Source organism: Lonchura striata, chromosome 4 (genome assembly GCF_050655825.1).
Source record: "Lonchura striata isolate lonStrDom1 chromosome 4, ASM5065582v1, whole genome shotgun sequence".
NCBI classification, from domain to species: domain Eukaryota; kingdom Metazoa; phylum Chordata; class Aves; order Passeriformes; family Estrildidae; genus Lonchura; species Lonchura striata.
Window position 1 is genome coordinate 23166026 of NC_140706.1, and position 24200 is coordinate 23190225.

The 24200-nt window shown below is 38.6% G+C and overlaps 1 protein-coding gene across 4 annotated transcripts in view; it reads left to right on the plus strand.

The window, feature by feature from the left end:
- Nucleotides 1-1378: 1378 nt before the first annotated feature.
- The window catches only part of N4BP2 (NEDD4 binding protein 2), a 33353-nt gene continuing 10531 nt past the window's right edge, over nucleotides 1379-24200 (plus strand). For 2 of the 4 annotated variants that reach the window (XM_021533195.3, XM_031504559.3), the window contains exons 1-12: nucleotides 1379-1508; nucleotides 5615-5729; nucleotides 6019-6191; nucleotides 8918-9257; nucleotides 11021-12248; nucleotides 13078-13202; nucleotides 14352-14440; nucleotides 15953-16029; nucleotides 17769-17924; nucleotides 19182-21478; nucleotides 22878-22963; nucleotides 23660-23702. In XM_021533195.3, coding sequence (XP_021388870.3) covers nucleotides 9041-9257; nucleotides 11021-12248; nucleotides 13078-13202; nucleotides 14352-14440; nucleotides 15953-16029; nucleotides 17769-17924; nucleotides 19182-21478; nucleotides 22878-22963; nucleotides 23660-23702 — 4318 coding nt within the window. In that variant the 5' untranslated portion in view covers nucleotides 1379-1508; nucleotides 5615-5729; nucleotides 6019-6191; nucleotides 8918-9040. The remainder of the gene's footprint in view (nucleotides 1509-5614; nucleotides 5730-6018; nucleotides 6192-8917; nucleotides 9258-11020; nucleotides 12249-13077; nucleotides 13203-14351; nucleotides 14441-15952; nucleotides 16030-17768; nucleotides 17925-19181; nucleotides 21479-22877; nucleotides 22964-23659; nucleotides 23703-24200) is intronic. The other 2 variants (XM_021533199.3, XM_021533198.3) reach the window with 2 other exon arrangements.

The following is a 24200-nucleotide window of genomic DNA, read 5'->3' on the forward strand; positions in this document are numbered from 1 at the left end:
TTGAAATTTGTTGTAAAAGTTAAGGGCTTGTTAGCCAACACTTTTGAGACTAAATAGTGGGCTATTTGCTGGAGTTAAGATGATGATACAATATGACATAAATGTTCCCTGACACATGGACCGGTGTATTTGTTCAGCATGATGAGAAGTTATAAAGAACATTGAGCACTCTACCAAGTGGGTCATGACACCCCATCGGGAGGGAAAATGCTTCTCTCCTTTCACACAAGTGTCCTGTTTCTGTTCCCTAGGAAGATCACAGTGGCACACCTCCAGCAAATGTCCTCCAGAGGCATTGTGCCCTGATGGGAGGCGGCTGCATGCAGATGGTAGGGAGGTATCTTAAGACAATGCGGCACAGGGATCCATCCCCTGAGAACTGGATGTGCAAGCATGAAGTAGTGGAGTCCCTGCCTATTACCTTGCTACGACAGGCAGGGAGACACACCTGATGAAGATACCTATGGCAATGAAATGAAGTCGTATTCTCAGACCTCAGTAATGGGTAAATGTCATATGTAATTTTCCAACTATATTTTAAAGCCCATTTGGTGACAGTGAAATTTCTCAAATCAATGAACTTCTATAAAAACTACAGGAAAGTTCTCCCAGTAAAATCTTCCAATCTTGAGTGTTGTTTGGTGCCTGTTATTTGGTTTTTTCTTTGTTTTAAAAATAATTTTATTTTAAGAGCACATGTTGATAAATTCAAAAGTCTTCATGGTGACTTCACAACAGTTCTAATTTAGGGCCACTTACCATCATTTCAGTCCATCAAGAGCACATCTCTAGTCTTTCATCTTTTCATAATTTTCCACTGTCCATGTCCATCAAGTGGCCATTGCTTGTTGTCGATAATGAAGCCCTCTCCTACTCATTTGCTGTTTCTCTATTCTGTTGCAGCTGGTGACTTCCACAGCAGTTGCTGATGCCAGATCCCACCAGACACTCCTCAGCTTCCTTAAAATCTCATTCTCGCCGCCGTTTACATGCCATTTCCTCTTCAGTATGAATGCAGACCCACAGCATCATTCCAGACTGTGGGACCTATCCTCGACGTTAAAAATTGCTTAGTAAAACTGGGCAGCAGCAGCAGAAAGCAAACACTCACGCTTTTTGTTACAAGTGTGAAACCTGTCACTACGCGGCTGAGAGATGTCACCGTGCTAGCTGTGGGCGATCCCCCTTCGCTCCTGAGCTCACTCCCGCACCGAACGCTGCGCCGCACCGCTCGGCCGTCCCTCCCTCGCTGGTTTCCCGGCGGCTCGCGGGGCGGAGCCGCCCGGGGCCTCAGCCGCCCGGGGCGAGACCGCGGGCCCCGGGCGGGCCGGGGAAGGGGAAGGGGAAGGGGCGGGGGCGGCGCCTCCGCCCGGGCTGCGCTTCCCCGCGCGGCCGGGGAGCGGCGCTGGGTGCCCGCGGCGCACGCCCCGCCCGAGCCTCCCCGTTCCGCGGCCGCAGCCCCGCGCCCGCCGCCGGCGACAGCGAGCGAGCGAGCCGAGCCGAGCGAGGTAACGGCCGGCGGGGTCTGGCGGCGGGGCCGGGGAGGAGCTTCGCCCTCCCCCCGCTCCCGATAGGGCGCGGGGCTGTTCGCCGCGGTCTCCCGGGGGCGGGAAGCGGGCGGCCTCCGCGACGCGTCCCGTATGGCGGCGGGCCCGGGGGACCCGTCCCCGGCGTCACCGCAGAGGAGTTGCCTGCGGGTGGGAGGGGAGGCAGCGGGGCGGGGGCGGCGCGGCCAGGCCGCCCGCCCGCGGCCGGGCTGTGGGCGCGGGTCGTGGCCGGCGCGGAGCGGCCGCGGGCGGCGCTGCCGCCGCCGGGCCGGGGCCGCCGCTCGGGCCTGCTCTCGCCGGGGCCTTCGTGTGGCCTCGGAGCGCCGCGGTGCCGGCGGCCTGCCCCCCTCTGCCCGCCACCGAATTGCCCGGCCTTCTGCTGTAATCGCCGCTGCTGCCCTGCCTGCAGCTGTGGCCGCTGAAGGAAGGGTCAGGGCCAGCGAGGCGGTGGGAAGGCTTCGGCCGCCCGCCCGCAGCAAGCAGCGCGGAGTGCTGGCGAGCTTCGTCTCGCGAAGAATAGAGCCCGCGAGAGAAACTGACCCGGTTCAAAATGAAATCAAAATATTCTAGGGGCCTGTTCGTTCTTAACAGTCGAGAACCGCTGAAACGTGTTTATCGTGAGGTTGTTTGTGACGTTTGTAGCGTGGTATCCCTCCGTGCTTTGGACAGGATTTGCTGTTTGCTGATCAAGTACCATAAGGTCACTGGGGCTTTGGACGAGTTTGGCTTCAAAAGCGAGAAAAAAATATCTGTTTACCAGTACTTAACTCGTACACTGAAATATTAAGGACAGTGTGACTGTTAAGAGATACTTATGCGCTATTTATGCAGGGCATTGGCAATGTTTAGTCTGTATCTTAGTCTTGTGGAAGAACCTTACAGTGAAAAGTTGAGAATAACAACTCAAAATGAAAACTCCATTTTCATAGAACTCCAAAGAACTCCCAAGAGGAGTGCAAGTTTTAGAGAACCCGTCTCTAGTTGTGATTTGAGAGCCAAAGGCTGAAATATAAATGGAGAAAATGACAGAGGCAGAAAAAGTTAAGTATGGTATATATTTGTAAGGTTGGAAGTTTTAACCCTCATTCTTCCCGACACAGTCACCCTGACTGGGACTGGGCTTGCTTGTGTCACATGCTTGCAGCGCGTGTTTGCAGTTGGGTTCGTGTAGACTGTGTGAAGAACTGGTCAGGAAAATTTTAACAGCATCAAAGTATGTCTTAAAATCCTGTATTTTATTTTTCAATAAATACAGGGGTTTTTTCTTACTGTCTCTTGGTTTTTGTTTTGTTTTAGCTCTGGAGTTGCCCTCTATTTCTTGTTGCCTTGATTACACTTAAAAAAACCCAACTCTTCCTCTGTTGCATTAACATTAATGCTTTTTATCTGGGGAAGCCACTGCTATAGAGGGACTATAAAAATGTTACATTAGGGGCTTTGGAGGATTTTAGGTCTGAGGTGTTGCACAGTCTCTTGTTTTTCACTCCTACCTGTGTACTGATTTATAATTATGCTAAGTGGCTGACACAGTCAAATGATTATTTCAGGAATGCTTATAGAGCTAAATTCACATGCAGAAGAACTCTATTAAAAATAATAATCCTTGCATTTTAAGAAGTTGCTGCCTTAGTTATTCTCACAGAGGCTCTGCTACTATAAAAATGCCAGTAGGGCATTAATTAGTTGTCAGTTATACTGCCTGTCAGAACTGAATAAGGCTGAGTTTTGAATAGTCTCTGGAAGCATGGTATGGGCAAATTGCAGCTCCAGGACTGCTGGAGTTCTATTTCCTCTTTCCAAATACCCCACTTGCAGTGGGGAGTCGGAATAAAATCTTAAGCAGTAGTACTAGTGTCAAGTGTGCAGTTGCAGAAGACCAACATTACCACAAGATTCATCTTTGTTTCAGCCTGCAGCATCGCTTCAGAGACTGGGCTTAGGTCACAGTGACACAGCTGGGCTATGTGGAGTCTGCACTGGGGACAGCCCAGGTAGCCCAAGAGCTCAGCATCCTGGAAGGTCTCTCCTCAAAGCCAATTTTGCCATGGGAAACCCTTTCTTCAGCCTGCTTTATTGTGCTGTGAGCTGTATGGGAGAAGGACATAGAAGGGAAGCTATAAAAGGATCAAATACCTCAAAACACCCCTAGAAATGGAAAGACATTTTGCAAATACTCAAGTTTACTATTTTCTGAAGAAAAAAAAAACTCCACAAACTCAAAAAAAAACCCCAACCAAACAAAAACCCCAAGCAACAACCTTCTCCACCTAAACAAGGAGAATACATGTTTTTGTTTTTTTTTTGTCATGCTGCATATCTGCACTCTTCATATTACTTACATATTTTTGCCAAAATACAAGCTTTGTCCTTCAGCGCACAGCAAAAGGAAGTTCCTTTCAAGCAGACCTGGTGGTGAACACACTCACTGGTGGCTTTCCTCCTCCCCCATAACTGTTGTAATCATGTACATCCAGCAGATTTGATTGTCCCTTTCTGGGAGCTCTATGAAAGGGCTCTAGCAGGAGCAGCTTTGTGTCTTGAAAGGAAACTGCACAATGTGGAATTTCACAGCTTCTGTCACCTGTGAGACACTAGGTGGCTTCCACTGCAGGTTGACTTCTCATGACGTGTCATGTGCACAAAAGTTTTTGAGTCCTTCCTAGCAAACTTAGCTCTGTTCTTCAGCAGGCTGTGTTTGCTTCATAAACATCTACTTCAGATGAGTTTGTGCTGGGTTGGTACTCTTGAACTATGTATGTAGTTGGATGAAGCTTTTCTTTTGTTCTCAAAGGAATACTTATTTTTTGCATCAGCTTCAAAAGACTCTGTCTGACCTGGGACTTAAAAATCACAAAAGTGGAAAAAAATCCTAGAACACATTGCATAAAGCAAGTGTATACAAGTTAGTTAGGAATTAGACCTATTTGTCAGTGTGATCTTGATATGACAAAGGAGGATCTTTGTTAAAACTGTTGAACAAGACCTTGGAACAACCAGTGGGAATAACACGGAGTGCAAGAACGAAAGAGTAGAAAAGATCCTTGAAGTGTTTCCAGAATCACTGTCATTAGCTGGCTATAGATTTTCACATTCAATAACGAATGGCCTGTTCCCTTGCTGACTGCTGACAGAAATAGAAGAGCGCAAAAGGCTCCTAAACCATCTCCTGCACTTACTGAGGAAAATCTGCTGGAATGCATTTCCTGTTTTTTTCTTTCCTTTTTTACCTTCTGGTTTTTAGAGGAGGGACTCAAACATTGTCCAAAAAAGAAAAGCTTTTTTTAAAATAAATATTAGAAAGTAAAATGAGTTTATCTCAGTTTGATATAATTGGCTGCTTTTCCTCTTGTGCTTGTATTTAAATACTTAGTAGTTTTTTTCTCCACTCAGGAAACCTCAAAGTGCAAATGAACAGATGTGGAAATTACCTTTGTTGGAAGGTTGTTCTGTAAAATAATTGAATGGCTTTTCAGCTTTTTCTGGTATGATTTTTCTGAAGCCACTTTTTTGAGGTGAATAACTTTCCATGTCTGCAACATGGCCTTTGTTTTGTAAATTTGGATCCTCATCAGGTTCCTGCTTAAGTGAAGTGCTTTGTGTTTTTTGATAATAGTTTTAAATTCTTTGGAGCAGTGGAATGAAGTTAGATGTAAAATGTGAGATGGGTATCTCCATTTCTTGTGAAGAGTATTTAGGCCATCAGCTTGTCATGTTTAGGAGTGTGACAGAATAGTTGTTTCAAATTCTTTACCTAATTTAGGTATACGTGTTCATTTGGTTTTGGTTTTTTGTGTGTTTGGGGATTTTGTTGTTGATGTTTATTCTTTATTTTATTTTGTTTGGCGACTATTGCTGTTTGGGGTTTTTTAAAATTTTTTGGAAGCACAGCACTTGTGAGGAGTAATATGTAAACTGGAATTGTCAGACTTTGAGCATACCTAACATCTTTGGTATGTATACAATGGATTAGGAGTTGGCCGATGCTTTGATGAATTGCAGTTCTTTAGCATCAGTAGGACTTTACAAATAAGCTGTGTAAGTAACATAATCTTATTTTGATGTGCCAGATTTTATTTGCCTAATTTCCCACATGATGGAATGAATCTAGTCTTCACCAGCATGGATATGTAAACCTTTTCATGATGGTTAAGAACTGTGGCGAAGAACCAAGTGGAATGACAAGTGAGGAAACTTACATTTATTTCTAGCTTATTTTTCTGCTATGTTATTTCATTACCTGATGTAAGTCAGCTTTTTTTGATATGAAGTAATCTAAAAACTGAAATCGGGTAGATGTTCTTATCCTTAGGAATACTTATATTTGAGCTCAGCTTGAAATGTTTGGTACTTATTTAAGATGTTAGATGTGCTTAATCTACTCAAACCTTTTAAGTGTATTGCTCATTGTTAAAACTGCTTAAAGTGAGAAAAATACAAATTTTAATTTGTATTCTGATTATTCCTTTGCCAGGAGGAAGCAGCCACTTCTGCTGACATCTGATTTGTATATTAGAAAATATGGTTTCCTGACAGAAGAGTGCATTATAGTTTTTAACAGCAGATCTTTATTAAATGTACCATCAGTGGTGGTTTTGGAAAGATGAGAAAGGACCCACTGTGGGGCAACTCAGTGAAGCTAAAGATGTAAGTTCTGTGCCATTGCTATTTTATATGTATTACAAATAGGAATTTTTTTTTCAGTCCCAGTTTGTAAGTATATATGTGCATGTGTTTGTTTTTTTTTAATGCCAGAAGGTTCACATAGCCGTTACATGATAAATATTTTATATAGTTTGAAATCAATAAATTGTTCAAAAACCCCAAAAGTAAACCAAACCAAAAAGCTGTCACCACCACCAAGCAAAACCAAACCAACCTCTTTTTTATATATGGAGTTAACTACCTTAAAGTATTCAGAGAAGTTAAAAAATATATACAAATTGGGCAGTTTTGTGCATATTGTTTGAGTCTTGTGTTATGTCAAGGCTAGAGACTTCCTCTGTACTTAAAAAATTAAGAGAAGTAATACTGATTAATTATTTGCCATTTGAACTTGGTCACAGTTAAACCAGAAGTGTCTCATGCTGCTTAATGCTTTTGGTAAACATTCAGTAGTGGTTAGAATACCTCTCTGATCTGTTTGATTAAAAAATAAGGCCTTGTAATGACCTTGAAAAACTTCATTTACTGCTGGTGGTTTCCTAATGCAATCTCTTTGATTCAAAGAGTTTTGTGAATACTTTTGGTATCAATTATAACTCAATTAGAAAGTAGTTTAGTATTTTTCTTCCTCTATTCTATGTGCTCTGCCTGCTCTTGAATACTACCTATTTACTTCTTTCCCTATACTTGAAATGTTATATGTAATAGGACTGCATTCAGAGCATGTTTTTCAGCAGCATGCCCTTGCAGGATTTATCATTATAAGAGAGCTGGATTCAAGCACTCACAACAGTTGAAGTGTTCTGCTAAAGTCTATTGCTGCACAGTAATTTCAAGGTGCATGAATAACTTTCTCCATTGCAGGATCTTTCCTTTGTCATTGAACCTCTTTTACTGAGGAACAATCGTATTTTTTTAGCACTGGTGACATTGTTTAAGTTAGGATGACCTTTTCTACTGGCTAGAAGATGAATCAATTAGATACAGAAGTTTGAAAAACAAGACCTGCTGTAACTTTTTTTGTGGTTGTTGAATACTTCTTCATGACAGTGAAGAATGGTATAAGGATGGCTAATCAGAGAGGTGAATCAAAGAAAAGTGTGATGAAAAAACCAGCTGCAATTGTCCCAGCTCAGTCTGGTTTCTCCTTTATTTTTGGAAGTCTGCTTCTTCCTTTTCCTGAGTATTGTTTTCCTTGTCATGCATTTCAGGTTACCTTGACCTTGTTATTGTTTCAGACATCCGTCTGGTTTGTCTGTCTAAAGTCCATATACACGTGATAGAAACTCCTGGGATCCTAGAGTTGTCTGTTTTGCTTTCATAAATTTCTATGACTTGAGAACGTAACAGTCAGCATTCTGCTAAATATTCACAGAATCACACAATCACAGAATGACAAGGTTGGAAGAGACCTTCAAGATCAAGTCTAACCTGTTCCCTGACACCTCAACTAAACCATGGCAATCTCTTGGTTGTTGGAAGAGATTGATAGAGGATAATGGAGAAGTGCTATTTGAATCTGACACTAATCTGGCACTAATCTGGCATTGTCATTTGTGTGCCAGTGATCCAGGGAGGGAAGAACTAAGTGAAAATGGAAGTGCTGACATTTATTTATCTGCAAATGTTGAATTGATCATCACTGGAAAAATAACCTGTTTTACATAACAAGTATTTTATGGCCTACTCAGTAATTGTTATTGGTAAATAGAGACTCTTTGCTGTAATTTCGTATTTCTAAGCCTTACTAAGGTTTGCTTCTGAAAAATAATTTGTAAAAGACATAAATTAATTTATTATGATCATCACAAGAATTCAACAGAGCTTTGATACTATATAAAGAAAAAAGGGAGACCATGCTGTACTCCATGCTTGTATTTCAATTAATAAGTGCTTTCCTTTTCTATACAAGATTAATGCAGTAATTGCAGTTATTATAGGTGCTGTATTGTTGTAACTAGATGTGTTCAAAGGCTGCACAACAGAAGTGGGGGGGTGTGGACAGAAGCCTCTTCTTGCTTTATGGTGTATAGAGTTGTAAAGAGTTTTTAACAATTAAAACAAACTCCACACAGGCTGAGGCATTTCTGGATGTCACTTGGTTCAACCCAGCAAACAAATCAAGCAGGAGTGCCTGAAACAGCCTGGTTCAAGCAAGGCTATTTGGTCAGGTTTTGAGGATATATGGGGTTGCAGACTCCACAACCTCTCTGCCATTGTTTGAACACTGAAGAACTCCTATTTATTCTTAAAATATCATGGGTGGGGGGAAGCAGTGAAAAACTTCTGAAAGATTTGGTAACATGTTACATCTTCCAGTCCTTTCATAAGAGTAGTTTTTGAATGTTAATTGAATGTAAATGTTCCATAATGTTAACTGACCCTCAGTAGCAGATGAATATTTGTGAACTGGCCACCTGGCATTGCAAACTTTACTTTTCTGCATTTCTATTTTGAGCTACATTCTATTTGTTCTCTCTTCCAGACACAGATTCTGTGTCTAGTTAACTGGAAAATAAGGCTGCTCTAGCTGTCAGCCATTTGAAAAGAAAAAAGGCAGACATCTAGAAAATGCTTTCCTGTATGCAAATGTATATTTTTAATCTGTTAGCTACTTAAATAGAAGACGTGGAAATGTGATTATATAGTTTATTAAAATGTTTCTGGTTTTTGTTGTTGTTGTTGTTTTTTTTTTTTTTTAATTCCAGGTCTGCAATTTCTGTTTGGTGCATCCCAGTTAGGAGAGGCTTTTTTGTGATTTTTGGGCTTGGTGCTGTCAGCCCCATGTGAACAAACCAGAACAAAAAGCACGCTGGGTATTAGAAAACAAAATGCCACGAAAGAGGAAAACTGGTGGGAGTCCTTCTCAGAGGAATGGCAATTCTGACAGAACTGCTGTTGCTGTTTGCCAGGGGGACCCAAGCCACTTAGTGGCACAAGCAATGCATTCTGTCAATAAGGAAGAGCTCTTCAACAGCATGTCAGAGATGTTTTCTGACCTAGATCCTAGTGTGGTTTATATGGTTCTGTCTGAATGTGATTTTAAAGGTAAATAATATACAGCTGACATTACAGTTTTGTTTCACATGAAGATAGCTCTTAACTGATGCAACTCCAGGAAAGTTGGTGTGGGTGTTGTAATCATATTTGTGAGTTTAATAAATAGGGGAGTAATAATATTTTGAAATTTTACAACCATGTAAGATTCTACAAGCTTAACAATGTTTCTGTGAGCCTGGTAAATGTAACACTGTGCTCCATAAATGGAGGTACTGTTTAGAGTGGATTATTCTGTGACACAGAGCAGGCAGTGGTGGAGTTGTGAGGAGAACCTGATTTTTCCAATTAGTTTCTGTGCCATATCTGCAAGATGCTTAAGCTGTTTTTGCAGGAGGAGTATTTTATGTTCTAGATCATAATTTTTTGATGATATGCCATATGTGGTCCTGGCAGCATTTGTTTTTCCTTGAATACTTGAACTGAGCTTTTGTCTTACATTTATTTTGCATTGTCATCTTGTTGTGTCCACTGAGAATTAGTTTCTGCAGTATAAATTCTGTTTCCCATGTTTAGTTCTCTGCACCTTTGCTGGAACTAAAACAAGGAGCTAATTTCTTACCCTACACTCTGCTGACCTACATACCCAACTCTGCTGGCAGACTATTTTCATATTTATGCCCAGTCCATTCCATTCTTCTGTGGTTTTAAAATTCCTCTATATGCAAGGTTATTTGCTTATGAGAAAAGTACTGCATGAAGTACAGGAGAACAAGCCATATATGGAGCATTTAAATCAATTTGTATTCATATGATCAGATGTGATTAACTGAGATTATTGTAAGAATATGTGCTAAGTAAGCAGATTTTGGCATTTTTTTATATATATGAAAGCTAGGTAACTATTAAAAGGACTGTTTTTATTACCTAAATTTTACAGAGTTTACAACTTAAGAACAAATGTGAGAGTGCTGTTATAATTGTTGTTCATTTTAAAATGGAATTTGATAGAATTATTGATTCATGCTCTGAACTCTTAATAAAGATTCAACCTTTATCATAATAACAGTTTTATGTAAGGTTATTGGAGAACGCAGTAAACATGTAGAGTTCATAACCTTGTACTGTAAACAGTACGTTTAAAAATGGAAAGGTTAGCATATTTGAGTGCTAATAAGTTGTTTTCATGCAGTAGAGAAGCTGGAAGGATGACAAAGATTTTGTTTAATGAGCTCAGGCATATTTAAATGAGCTTAAAGTTTTTGCTACACTGTCCTTCAGGAAAACAGAAGCTTAGCTTTAGGGCTCAGATGATGTTTGTGCCTGCTTTTCATTTTGTTCATGTTGATCACTGGCACCCTCTACTCAGTTTAGTGGCTTTACAAAGAATTAATGCAAATACTGGATTTTTCAGGCTATGTTAGATAGGACATTTTAAAGTGGGCCATAATGAACATACTTTGCATGCTTCTATCTCTTTCATCCTTTGTAGAGTTTTTAATTTATTTTACACTATTTCACCTATATTAGATTAGAAATAAGTATCCATTTAAACATCCAGCTCTGATATTTTTTCCAGTTAAAATTTGTAATTTTAGACAGCATTTCCATAGTAAATTTTAAGTTTATTAGGTTGTTATTTTTCAATATGTCTGTATTGAGTTCTGCCTTTATTTCTAAAGAGAAATGGATCAAGGGAGTTTCAGAAGCTGTATTTAAAGATGAATTGCTGAACTGTCTTTTAGTTCTTTCTTTAGTATCAGCTTGGGTTTGTTTAGTTGACCTTGTTTTATTCTGTTTCTCTTACCCAACAGTAGAAAATGTTATGGATCATCTTCTAGAGATGTCCACCCATGCCAAAGGAGCAGCACCTTCAAGAACCTTAGGTTTTGATTTAGCAGCCTCATCATTACCTCTTGTTAATCAGCAAACATCTATTGCAAATGAAAGAATGGGGGAAGGTACTGCAGCACATAGTTACTCTGGAGCAGCAATAGAAAAGATCCTGTCACCTGGTGTGCTGACTGGAGAACTGGATTCCCTGCTAGAAAATGCCTTTCAGAGTTACAGCTTGACTGAGAAATTGCCTAATTCTGGAAATGACCAAATAGTACATGAGCACCCTATGGAGCAGGATGGTTTTACTGAATTTCCTGAGTGGGAAAAACCTGATTCGGTTTGCAATGTCCTACTTTTTCCACAGCAAGCAGAAACAAATACGGAGGTTTTAGAAAACTTCTGCTGTTCCCAGCCACCAGTGAGTCAGCTTAGCATCCAGACAAGCTCACCATCTGCACCAGACAGTTTTGCAGAGATACTGGAAGATCCTGATTTGTTGGAAATACGTGGTCAGCATGATGTGGCTTCAGAAGTATATAAACTATCAAGTGGAGAAATATTGTGTGAAAATTCTGATCAGACACAAGATACTGTTTTGGATCAAAGTAGTGTAACTGCTGCTTCTTGTGGGTCCTCCCAAAGACCTATGGAACTTGGAGTAGCTGATACTGGAGATCCTAATTCAAGGTGCCTGGAACAACACGAAGATGCAGTGACTGACTTTAGCAGCTGCCAGAGTGCTTCTTTTCCAGAGGCATATATTTCTCCTGAAACATCCAGTTTCAAAACACAAAAACCTGTAGATACTCAGCAAACTCAGCAGGTTTATAACTTAAATTTTCCTACACCATCAGGTCGATCTCAACAACAGTGGAATCTCATGGCTCCTGTATTTTATCCATCCAGTGGAAGTCCCAGCTTTGTAATTCCTGTGGCTGTCAGTCCAGGGCAGTGGAGACCTGTTTCTGACTGTAGAACTTTGGAAAAAGGACTTTTTCTTTCCTCCCCAGTGGTTTCAAATGCCTGGGATGGCAGCTGTTCTCTGAAGGTATGGGGAAATCAAGATAGAAACTCAAAATTGAGCCTCCCGCAAGCACAGAAACCACGTGTTTGTCACATGATGAGAAAAAAGATGCAACTAATAGGTCAAGTACTTGTTCTTCTCAGAGGTGTTCCAGGATCAGGAAAATCATATTTGGCAAGGTAGAACATTTATATTGTGAGCTTCTAAAAAAAATTGCTTAATTGTGTACAGGATTTGGCATAGGCAGAGACAGTTTTCTGACACTTGTAAATAGTAATGCATAAACCCTAATTGCAAGCTGCACAGTACACACAGTATAATGGATAATAATAACTGCTGAGAGCAGAGTTGCTTGCAAGTCCTTTCCTAGTGGAAATTGAAATAGGAATGATGAGCTTTAGCTTCTATCACTGAACAAAGGAGTTTGTCAGCAGAGCATAATTTCTGTAGTGTTAGATCTGCTGTATTCTTTCAGTCCCAGTTTAGAGTGTTTTCTTTGAATAACACTGATGGAAATATGCCAGCTCTTTACAGGCAGAAAGTCCCCTTTAACTGTGTGACTTTATTGTATAAGTAGTATATGTGAAGCTTCTTGGGGGAATTCTTGATTCCTTTTCTTACTCTCTGAAAGCCTAGATTGAACTAAGACTCCTTTTGACTGACACCTGAAACATGGGATGCAATTAAGACAGGATATTTGTCAGTGTGAAAATATGTCACATCTTGTCAGCTCTGATGTTTTGAAATGAGAGACTTGTAGGGAAACTATGTCAGCTCTCTCCCCTAGATAATCTCTAGCCTTTGGAAAAAAACGAAGGAGGGAAATTATTATAGACCATATTTTTTTGGAGGTTGATTTTTTGCCTCTCCTCTTACCTGCATTAATGCTTCCATTCCAAATAATATTAGTTTTGTGCAAGAGACTAAAAAAAAAGTATGTATGGTAGTTAATAGACATTGCAGCTTGGGAGAAGGGGAAAAAGCTGTTTATTTCTTGATCTTTCACAGGAATTTGCTTGAGGATAATCCAGGTGGAATCATTCTTAGTACTGATGATTACTTTTACAAACATGGACAATACCATTATGATCCTGATTGCTTAGGGGAAGCACATGACTGGAACAGGAAACGAGGTGAGCTATAAATAAGGGATTAGATTGCTCACAGTTCAGTGCTTGTATGCTGTTTAAAAATCTGCTTGGCTTGTTACGTGACAAGCATTTATCCCATCATAGAAGTAATTTTTAATATGTGTGGAAAAAATATGAGCACAAACTCAGAAGTCATCTGTTCATTGTGTGTTTTGCAATTAGAAATGCCACTGTCTTTGTCGAGTATGTTTTGTCCTCAGATTTTATCATGGTATGTATTTTGGGTAGTGTCCCATTTCTATTGTGGCTACCTACACCATCTCCCAGAAATATTTCTTCTCAGATGATCCATAGTATGCATATGCAGTAAGTAATGAGGATACAAATAATACACAGGTATCTTCCTGCTCTTAGTTATCTTTTTTTTTTCTCATGTACACAAAATTATTGTCAAATTTAAACAAAATTATAAGAGCAAGAATAATTTTTTTTTCCCAATTTCATAATTGCATGGGTTTTTTGACAGTGACCTGTGCTGAACTCGCCATAAAACAAGTATTTTTAAGCTTTTACTTGCTAAATTTGGACCATGATCCCTTTTCTGCTGTCAGATTTCTACTAGTGGAGAAATGAAATAATAAATGTGGGATTCAGCAAGAACTGTGATTGTTCAGACACATTGCAACATGGCTACAGAAACATGGTGCTGTGTCTCAAATTTAGTGGTTCTATACGTTTTGTTAATGTGCATTTAAATTACAATAATGATTTTGGTTTTTCGTATTTTATACAGTTTACAGAGTGGACTAATCTTAAGACTGTTATAAAGCCAAGAATTTTGTATGCAACAAAGAAGTCCACTTTAAGGTGATCATGTAGTTTTTTTAGTTTAATTTACTGATTGATTAGTCATCTTGATGCATTTTACACCTGCATTTTCATTCCTTGATTATCATACATATGTTAATTCAAAAGCTAGTGCCATATCTCCGTAGCTTTACATGTGAGGGGGGATTTTTGTATAAAGGGCCTTGAAACAGAAACTATGGCAAGAGTTCTTTACACAGTGGTTAATCATTATGGATTATCTACATAAAAATAGAACAAATTTAGAGAATGAGTATTAATATGTTCACCCTATTGTAATGAAATTAACTGTATTACATTGTTTTGTACATGTGTATTTTTCAGCCAAAGAAGCATTTGAAATGCGAATCTCTCCTATAATAATTGACAATACAAACATACAAGCATGGGAGATGAAGCCTTATGTTATTTTGGTTAGTATTACAATTTGACCAATGTGAAAAGAGATTATTGTCTAGCATGGCAACAACATGTTTCAAAATGGGAGTGTCTTTCACAGTCTAGCTGCTATTCCACAAGGAAGTCTGGAGTAAAAAAGCCAGAGTTGCATGGAATCATATTGCCCAGTGTCATGTTGCGTTGCATGACTCACTGTCATGTGGTATATGAGCATTAATCCGGCCTAGTTACCAAAAGCCAAAGCCAAGTGCTTTGCTTTTGGGGCCAAAAGCAAATGTTGCTGAAGAAACTGTGTTAGTTCCACTTTTATATGATCTGTAAAATTAGAAGCTGCTTTAAAATGCAGTCATTGCTAATGAATGAGTGATATGTGTTGCTCTGTAAAACTTGAAAACTCAGTTCCATTCTAAATATGATGTAGATGCAAATACCAATTGGAAGCTAGAGTTACCAAATATTGCTAGCTTCCTTGAAGATATGCAGATTTTACTTAATACTTTTTGTTGAAGTGACCCCACCTTTTTACGTCATAGTTTTTAAATGGACATCAACACTTTCAGAGTCTAGAATGTATTTTGCTATTGATCATTGACCATATTGGTTGGTATTTAGAACAGCATGATTTTGTGAAATTGGTTCTGATTAACTGAAATAATACATTGCAAAAAAGTGTTATAATATTGATCTGGGATTTCTCATTGCTTGTTACAGAAATACAGCAGAGTGTAGTACATATAATTAATAGCTTTAGAGCAGATACCTTACATATGCTGCATTTGCTAATGGATTAATGAACAGTGAGACTTTAACACTCATAATTTTGTTAATGAAGTGTTTATTTTATTATACTTGCATTTATTAGCAACTGTCAGATTAGCAGTTCTTTTGTAAGCTATGTCTTTCATTTTGCTGTATACTGAAATCAAGAGGCAACAAAGAGTTCTTGCAGAAGTGCAGTGTTTGGTACAGTGATAAGAATTTTTTCTGGAAACAGGAGTGGGGAGAAACAGTACAGTACTTGCAGTGTTTCTCCTGATTAGACTTTAGGCTCCTTTTCCCATTACGATGGGACTGGACTATACAGGAGCCATTTACTTGCAGCGTGGTCAAGTTTCCCATGTGGCAGGAAGGCTACCCACAATAGCTGTGCTAATGTAACTGAATTGTTTGTTTTGGAGCTGGTTCACATCTTGTCAGCTCTGAATGTAAGTTGTGCCCTTTCCTCTGTCTTAGGCTGAGTAGATATGTGCATGCTCTTGTCTGGAAAGAGATGTTTTGCAGTATTGTCCCAGAGAAGACAGATCATGGCACACATTTAATTTTATTTTTTAAGAGATGCATATACTTTTTTAAAAAAATCTCAGTTTATATACTGAACAAAAGTGTTGTTCCAAATGTTTAATAGGTATCAAAAATACAAAACTCAGCTTTGAAGAAGCAAACTAAGCATATAGTGTTCTTTTTCATAGAAGTAAGAAATGGGTGATGTGGCATGTTCTGTTTTATATTATATCTCTTTTATTCAGGCTCAGCAATTCAGATATGAAGTAGTGTTCCGAGAACCAGACACTTGGTGGAAGTTTAAACCAAAAGAACTTGAAAGGTAAGAATGTAAAGGAAAATATAGTAGACAGTACTATATAAGGAAAACATACTAGACAGTATAAGCTATGATTTTAAAAAAGGTATAGTTTAGTACAGTGGTTAGTGAAGTAGCAGGGTGTCTGTAAATTTCTTTGTGAAAATAAGTATCTTTTTAATGATGTTTTGTGGACTTTTGTATGTATGTATTAAAAATCTTTTTTCACTTCAGTTATGTGCAAAAGGTACAGTTAGCAATAGACACTGTGATGTTTTCATTATTGGAGTTCTTTGCATGTAAGGTATAGTGACTGTTCCTTTGGGTTACTGAGGTTGCAAAAATTATGTCAAGTTGGGGCTATTTTTGCATCCTGGTCTGTTGCTTTAGTTGATGTATTTCTGCTGTCATGGAATTTAGTCAGAACCTCATGGCCTAAGAGGGACAAACCTCTGTGCATCATCATTGTTGCTTACTTCTTTAGCAGAACCTTCTATTATTTAGGGCTGAAATCAGCAAGACATAAACCCTATAGAAGTGAATAATAAAACATAATGAGAAAATTGGCTAGATGCCAGGTTCAAATGTTATGATCACTGTCCAAAGTGAAGGCTTATGTCCCTCTGGAGAGGAACTGCAGCTCTTTAATGTCCTTTTTATGAGTTGGGTGCAAGGACAGAGTGCACTCCTAGCAAATTCAGAGGTGATACAGAACTGAGCAGGAGCAATTTATTCAGCCTTAAGCAGAGATCATTGAAGAATAATTTTGTTGTTTTCAGCTACCTTTTGGAAGGTTGTAGAGAAGACTTAAAAAGAGTTGTGCAGGGATAGGACAAACTGAACCTCATCAAGTTGGAACTCTAGATTACATAAAAGAAAGAAGCCCAACATTTACTTTAAAGGTGGTTGAGTACTGGAAGAGTTTGCCTGGAGAGTTTATAGACTTTCAGCCAGTTCAGATATTTTAAAGTTGGACAAAAAGCTCTGGGCATCCTGATCTAGCTGTACTTCCTCTGAGTAGGAGACTGAAGTATGGGACTGCCAGAGGTCCCTTCCAACAGAAGTTATTTTGTGGTTTTATAGTACCTGTTGTCATCCGAATTTGCATATTTAGCTTAAGATTGGCTGCTTTTTATGTGAGGTAAGGTAGATTATTTTCCTTCTTAAAATAAAAGTTAAACATTTTCTTCTGTATTTTCAATTTATCTTTTACTATCCTTGACAAGATTCAGTTGTTCTAGGTAGAACTGCAGGAGAACACAGTGCTAATTGATGCTTAACAGAGTTAGTGAAAATTTCTGGCCAAAGGGTGTCTGGAATAATAGGCTAATAGGTTTTCTTCAAGGCTTAATGAGTTCTTAGTTTAGCAAAACCAAGGAAAGAAGACTGAATTCAGAAGTCTTCTGTATTGAGTTTGATATCCTGCATTGCTGTCAGGATCTGGTATAGTGTGTTTTCTGAAATTATTTGAGGAAGATGCATTATTAATACAATTTTAGATTTTAGTATTATGCAAAACATCCAACTACAGTACAGGGAGACCAGATGGGGTAGAGAAGTGGAGCAGCAATTTGTCTGACATGTCCTGTTTGCAATGCCTTAGTGCATAGATACAGAAAGAATTGCTGTTTCACAGCTTTTCACCTATCTCCCTGAATTCTTTGGTTAATCTTTCTGTATATTTGTTTAATAATTTTCTTTTGTCATTGTTATACACAAATCTGAAATGGCTTTATTTTTGTTTGTTTGTTTTCAATTCATAGGAGAAACATACATGGTGTATCTAAAGAAAAGATCAAAAGAATGTTGGAACGGTATGAACGCTGCCTTACTGTTAGATCAATATTGGATTCTTCTGTTCCAGACAAATCAGAAGCTGCTGGCTGGAGTGAAGATCCTTGTCAGGAGGAAAGCCAGAGGTTAGATTCTTTCACTAGCTTTGTAGCATCAAATAAAAGGCTAAAAATGTAGCCTTTTAGCTTCTTAGCAACAAAACCTGGGTAATAGTGTTGAACTATTGGTGAATGCATTAAAAAAGACAGTTAATACAAAAAAAAATCCCTACATAGTTTTCTTAATTTTTAAAAATTTCAGGATTTTCAGAAATGAGCAGTCAAGGGATCTAGTCAACTTCCAATGCTTTTGAAAACCTCCCATTATGGCAGTGTTACTTTTCAAGAAGCCAATCTTGACTGGCTTTCTTTTATCTTAGGAATGTGTTGTTGGATGTATGCTATAGATACAAAGCACTTGAAATCTACCAATTGTTTTTTAGTAGTCTCAAATAAGAGCAAATTACTATTTCCAAGTTTGTATGTTGATATTATATTATATCTTGATGGTAGAAGGTGGATTCTTTGTGCAGTAGTAACAGGTTTTACTTGCTCTTCAGTACACTTGATTTAAACTTGCCTGGGTTTCTGTTGGTTGTATCCAGGACTGTTCTTAGATGCCAGTCTGGATCATGCCACATGTGTATTGCAGTGCATGGCGTCCTGCTCAGGAATGGCATTGCCCAGTTCAGTGCCCCCCCTGAGACTCCCAAACCACATGCTGTTCGTTTGCTCCCCCTTCCCATTCCTGCTCCAGCAAAGATGTAAGGTGGTACAGAATAACCTCCATGTTCTGGCCAAAACTAGGACACATAGGAAATCAGATTTTATTTCAGTTATTATTTCACTTGGGCTTTGCATGTGTGAAGTATTTGAAATGATAATTAATGGAATGTAGTTGATTGTGAAAAATTATTTGACAAGAAAAGGCACATTCTCTCCTAGTTAATTTCTAGGCTGTCTTTAGCATCAAGCCAACAGGAGAGAGCAGTGGTCATTAGATAAAAGTATGTTTACCAGACTTGCTGATCTGAATGAGGAAGTGTCTGGCAGCAAAGTGCTTTGATACAAAGCTGAATGCTAGAAATGGGATGGGGGGACATTGGCTCCTGGGAAAGTGTCTTAGCCCTGTGCTCTAGTGAGAAGGGAATACTTCCTAAAGAAAGTTAATCTTTGCTTAGCTCCTTTTTTGTTGAGGAATGTTGGAGTTACATCTAGTTACAAATTTGTTTCCCTCTCACTAGAAGTCTAACTAGGTTAAACTGTAACTGGAGTTAAAAATGTGGGCAAATGCTTTAAGAAGGTTTGAAATGGGTTTATATTTCATTCCGATTTGTCTTTCAGAAAGAGAGAGGCACATTCTGATGTAAAGGAAGAAGAATGTTTTGCTTCTGAGGTGGAGCCTATTGAATTAGCTAAAGTTGATAAAACTTCTTCCAGTATTTCTCTAACATTAGAAAGTAGTTGTGACCATGAGCATTTTCAGAAAGAAGAAAAAGAAATGGAAAATATCTCGGTGGAACACAATTCTGAGAACAGCACTGTTCAAGATGACTTGGAAGTTAATTTATCAGATTGTATCAAAAGAGAGCTGCCCTTAGAGACAAAAGAAGAAAAGGGATTAAAAACAGAAGAAAACACTGAAGCAGAAATGGATGAGGTTGAGGTGATTCCAGCTGAAGAGATTGTGAACTTACACACAGGTGGAGCTGAGGTACACAGTGATAATGAAAGTCTCAAAGTTCAAACTGCAGTTGAACAATTGGGCAAAATATGTATGGAACCAAAATCAACCCAAACGAGTAACACGGTGGAACCAAGCAGTTTGGCTTTTGGCACATCAGGAAAGCCAGAACTACTAAACTTTCTGGGTGATTGGCCTGTGGAACAAACAATGGGACAGAGAGTCAAAAGACCTAGAAGACTAGAAAAATCTCCTCTGAAGAATGATAAGGAAGGTGAAACTCCCGGACAGCAGCATTCTGAGATAGGCAAAGAGCAAGTGGGCCTGCCTGAGACATGTACTGTTGAGAAAGGACATGAGGACGAAAATCTACCCTGTAGCTGTTACTCTGTTAGTTCAGATAAAGCTGCACCAGAATTGCAAATGTTAGGATATTGGCCTGTCTCAGCCTCATTAGAACAGAGAGAGCAAAAGTCAAGGAGAATGAGAAAGACAAATCAGTGTGATGAAGACAGAAATACTGAAGATGACACTAACACGAATGCTCTTGAAACTGTACATGTGATTCATGGGTCACCTATGAACACTGAAGAGCAACCAGATATAAGTAATTTGCCTGTGTACCAAGAGGAAATAGTAGCTAGTGAAATAGTAAGTGAGGAAAAATCCCAGCAAAGTAAGAGAACAAAGAAGCATCACAAATTAGCTCTCACTTTTACAAACAGCAGCTTGCCACATCCCAGAGAAGAGGACCACTTGTCTAAACTTAACCTGGTAGAAGAGAAACAGGAAGCAAATTTATGTAGGCAAAAAAGTAGCCATTCACAGACTGAATCACAGGACTTTGCTCTCCTGTGGAGATTAGAAAAGAAAATGCTTTTCCCTGAAAAAACAAAAGTATTGCATGGCAGGTTAGATGGCTTCAAACCCAAAGACATAGATAAGGTCTCAGATTCTCAGGAAAATATACCCTATCGAGTTACATATGATAAAAGTACTTTTGTGGAGGACAGTGAGCTTATCAATATTGATGAGTCTGAAAAACTAGATACACTCTGTAAGCTCTTTGAGTCTGTTTCATTTGAAGCTCTGAAAGATCTGTATGAAAGATGTAACAAAGACATCGACTGGGCCACAGGTCTACTGTTAGACTCTGATGAAAAGTTATGTAAAGTGGTTGATACTGAAAGCTTTCAGGTAAGCGAAGCTGAGCCAGTGGTTGCAGACCTTGATTTCAAGGCAAGTAAAAACTATGATGAGAATCCAAAAGACTGCAAACAAACCCCACAAGTACTTGGGGCTGGTGATACCTTTGAGACTTCAGAAGGCAAGGATTCATCACTCAACATTACAGAAAGTAGGGCTGCCAAGACAGCTGTGACAAGTGCTGATGTTTTTGACTCATTTACTGCTACCTCATTGGAACTGAATAATTCTGTGGATTCAGACCCTAGAACTAACACAGGTAGCTCAGCAGCAGGTGTCATTGAGCTGTCCATTTCAGGAAAGCAGAAGGGAGAGAGTGAGAGTCCTCCTGAAGAAATTGTAAATAAGCCATCACTTTTACAACTTGATGCAGGTTTGCCTCATGATCCTAACACAACTTCTACCAATTTGAAATCTGAATTAAACAACGAAAGTTACAGTAGCCCTTCAGAAAGCAATGCCAAAAATTCTGAAGGGACTGGTTTGTTACTGGAAATGGATCGTGCACTTCTGGTTGGTCCTAGGAGCAATAAAGAACTGGAAATAGATAAAGAAACTCAGGACAATTCCAAGGAGATATGTGGTAAAGAAGAAATTGACACTCCAAGCTGGGCTGCAACTAAAGCCAAGAGACAAAGCCCTATACCAGCATCACATGCAGCCTTCAGTATAGATTGCCTAGAACTAACATTGCCACCTGAACTGGCACTCCAGCTGAAAGAAATATTTGGACCTGTTGGCATTGATGCAGGTATGATGTAATTATATGCAGGTTTTTATGGAAAAGAAATTATTTTACTAAGAAACCTTTCTTTCTTTGCCTGCGTTTTTTTCCCCTTCATGCTTGATATTTAGGGAATAGATTCCTGTAACTCCTCATGATTCTGGTGGTTGATGTTGTTAATGCAGAAATGAAACCAAACTAAGCATGGCATAAAATACAAGTGCAGTAATGCTACCTTCTGCTTTTGTCTTTTTGTACATGCACATACTTCAAGTAAAAAGAAAATATATTGGCTTATTTGCATTCTGAGCAACAGGCCTTTGAGCTTATATTCAAACTCTGAAGAGATATTCAGATGAATGAATGAATAAGGAATATGCAAATTGTGGCTGATTAGGAAAGAAGAAAGGGGAAAAAAAAACCTTCAGGCATCACTTAAGTTGGGGAACCAGAAGAGGTTGGTTAAGGGAGATGAAATGTGGCTGTACTTAAAAGATGACAACAGACCTGTCTGCAGGCAGATTATGGTTAAGGAAGCCATAAGCAGCTTGAACATGCGTCTTAAAAGTTAAAGAGTGATAGAAAAAGATAAAAAGAAAATAGGAGGAATATACAGCTTGATGCTTTTCTCTCTCTTTTTCCCCACACTTTTTCCTTTTTTTTCTCATTTCCATCTTTCATCTTGAAGATTGCTTTATGTGAAACTCTGGATACCTGATTTATTGGTGGGTTTGATTACTGGCCTCTTTGCCTTATGTGCCTATGTCCTTAAAAAAAAAGTTTGTTTTTTGTAGCAGAAAAGTGTTTTATTGTTTGAAGTATGCCCAAAATTTTCATTTTATGAATACATGCTTCTTGGTTTTTTAATATTTGAAAGGGTGAGAAATACCCTTTTTAGGAAAAAGAGCTTTTGTTATGATACCATGTTAATTTCTGCTGTTTCCTTTAGAATTTGGGGGGATGCTTGGAGTTTGTCTCTCTGTGTGTTGGAAAGGAAGGACATGACTGCTGTTGGGCTGTGGTGGGTATGTTGTACAGAAAAGCAGTTGCCATGTGGATTGCAGTGGAATAGGGGGAATCACAGTTTCATGAATGAAACTGCTGTGTTCAATTAACAGTGGCTTTGTAAAAGAAGGGTCTGCTAGAAAAACTGAAAACAGGTGAAAAAATATCATTGTTCAGGTAGTAATATTTCAGCAATATTCAGTTAATGTTAACTTGTTTCTTTCCTACCCTTTCAGAGTTTTTGAACACCTGAAAACAATTTCTGTGGAATGCATTTTTTGTTTAGGAGTTTATTTCAGTCATGACCAGCTTATATAGACTCTCCAAAGTTAAAATTTCTAAGTCTAGGATACTGTACTTTAATTGCTTACGTAAGTTTTTATAGAATGCTTTTAATGAATATATTCTCTTTGTCCCCCAGGATCACTAACTGTTGAGGATTGTGTGGTGTATATTGATCTGAATTTGGCAAAAGTGATTCATGAAAAGTGGAAAGAATCTATTCTGGTCAGTAGAATTCCTTCTTATGATACGTTGTGGCATGTCTGTATTTTGTCAGACCATTTGTCTGCATATGTCTTGGTCTAAAGGTGTTATCTTGGCAAGAACAATGATAAAATGTAATAGTAGTTTATAAAATGTGCGGAGTGTATCAGTATGTCATAATCATTGGAGCTACTGAAAGATGTTTTAAGGGATATCATGAGTGCCTCATCATGAAAACAAGATTCTTAAAAAAGAAGGATCATAGTGCACAATTTCACTACAAGATTGATGAATTCCTCTTGCCAAAAATCCTTTTTTTTTTACCTATAAAAAGAATTATTTTATGAATTATTCTCTGTACAAGACATTTTCATGTGCAATAAGTGAGATGAGTTCTCTAACCTGTGTTCTTTACAGCTCTGTGAAACTTGGAATGCCTTTTTACAAAATTTTTGTTTGGTTTATATAATTAAGGCTGTGAAGTCTTAGCAGTGGGCATGTTTCTCTGGTTTGATGTGTTTTTAGAAAGATAATTCTAGCTTATAAATTTCACTTCATAATTATTTTTCCTAAATATATTTCTTTTAAAATACTGAATCTTTGAGAAATATTGCAAGACCTTATTTTTAAACTGTTTTAATTAGAAGCTAACACTTGCAGAGTTTTCCTGCAAAATTCATAACTTATAACATTCATTATTTTACTATTTTTATTTAGAAGCGTCAGAGGAGAGATGAATCATGTAAGTTGTCTGCAGAAGGTGTGTTGTATATTTCTTTTAATTGTAAACAAACTTAATATTCATTATAAAAGCATTTAATTATTTGAAACTTAAGGTTGCAAATACTCCATCCGTTGAAAAATGATGACTTTATTTATTAGGCTAAATTTTATTGCCTTTGGATCCATTTACCAATCTCTTATTATGGTGTGGGGGAGGGGAGAGGAGTTAATGATAAGCAGAATCACTTGTTCCAGATAAAGCCTATATTAGGTTTTATATAAATACCAAGGTAAATAAGGTATAAATACCTAGATAAAGAAAGTCCTGCAGACCCCACTGCAGACGTGGACTAGTGCAAACTAGTGACCAAACAGTGCTGTTGCCATTAACTTGTAGAAGCAGAAAACTAGATTGTTAAGCATCTGTCCTTAAGTTGTAGAAGAAAGGCAGGTAAACATATGAGTCAGTAATTCTTTTATAAAAGCAAACAACTTCCCGCTTAATGTATGTGCAAGATGATTTACAGCTGTAAGA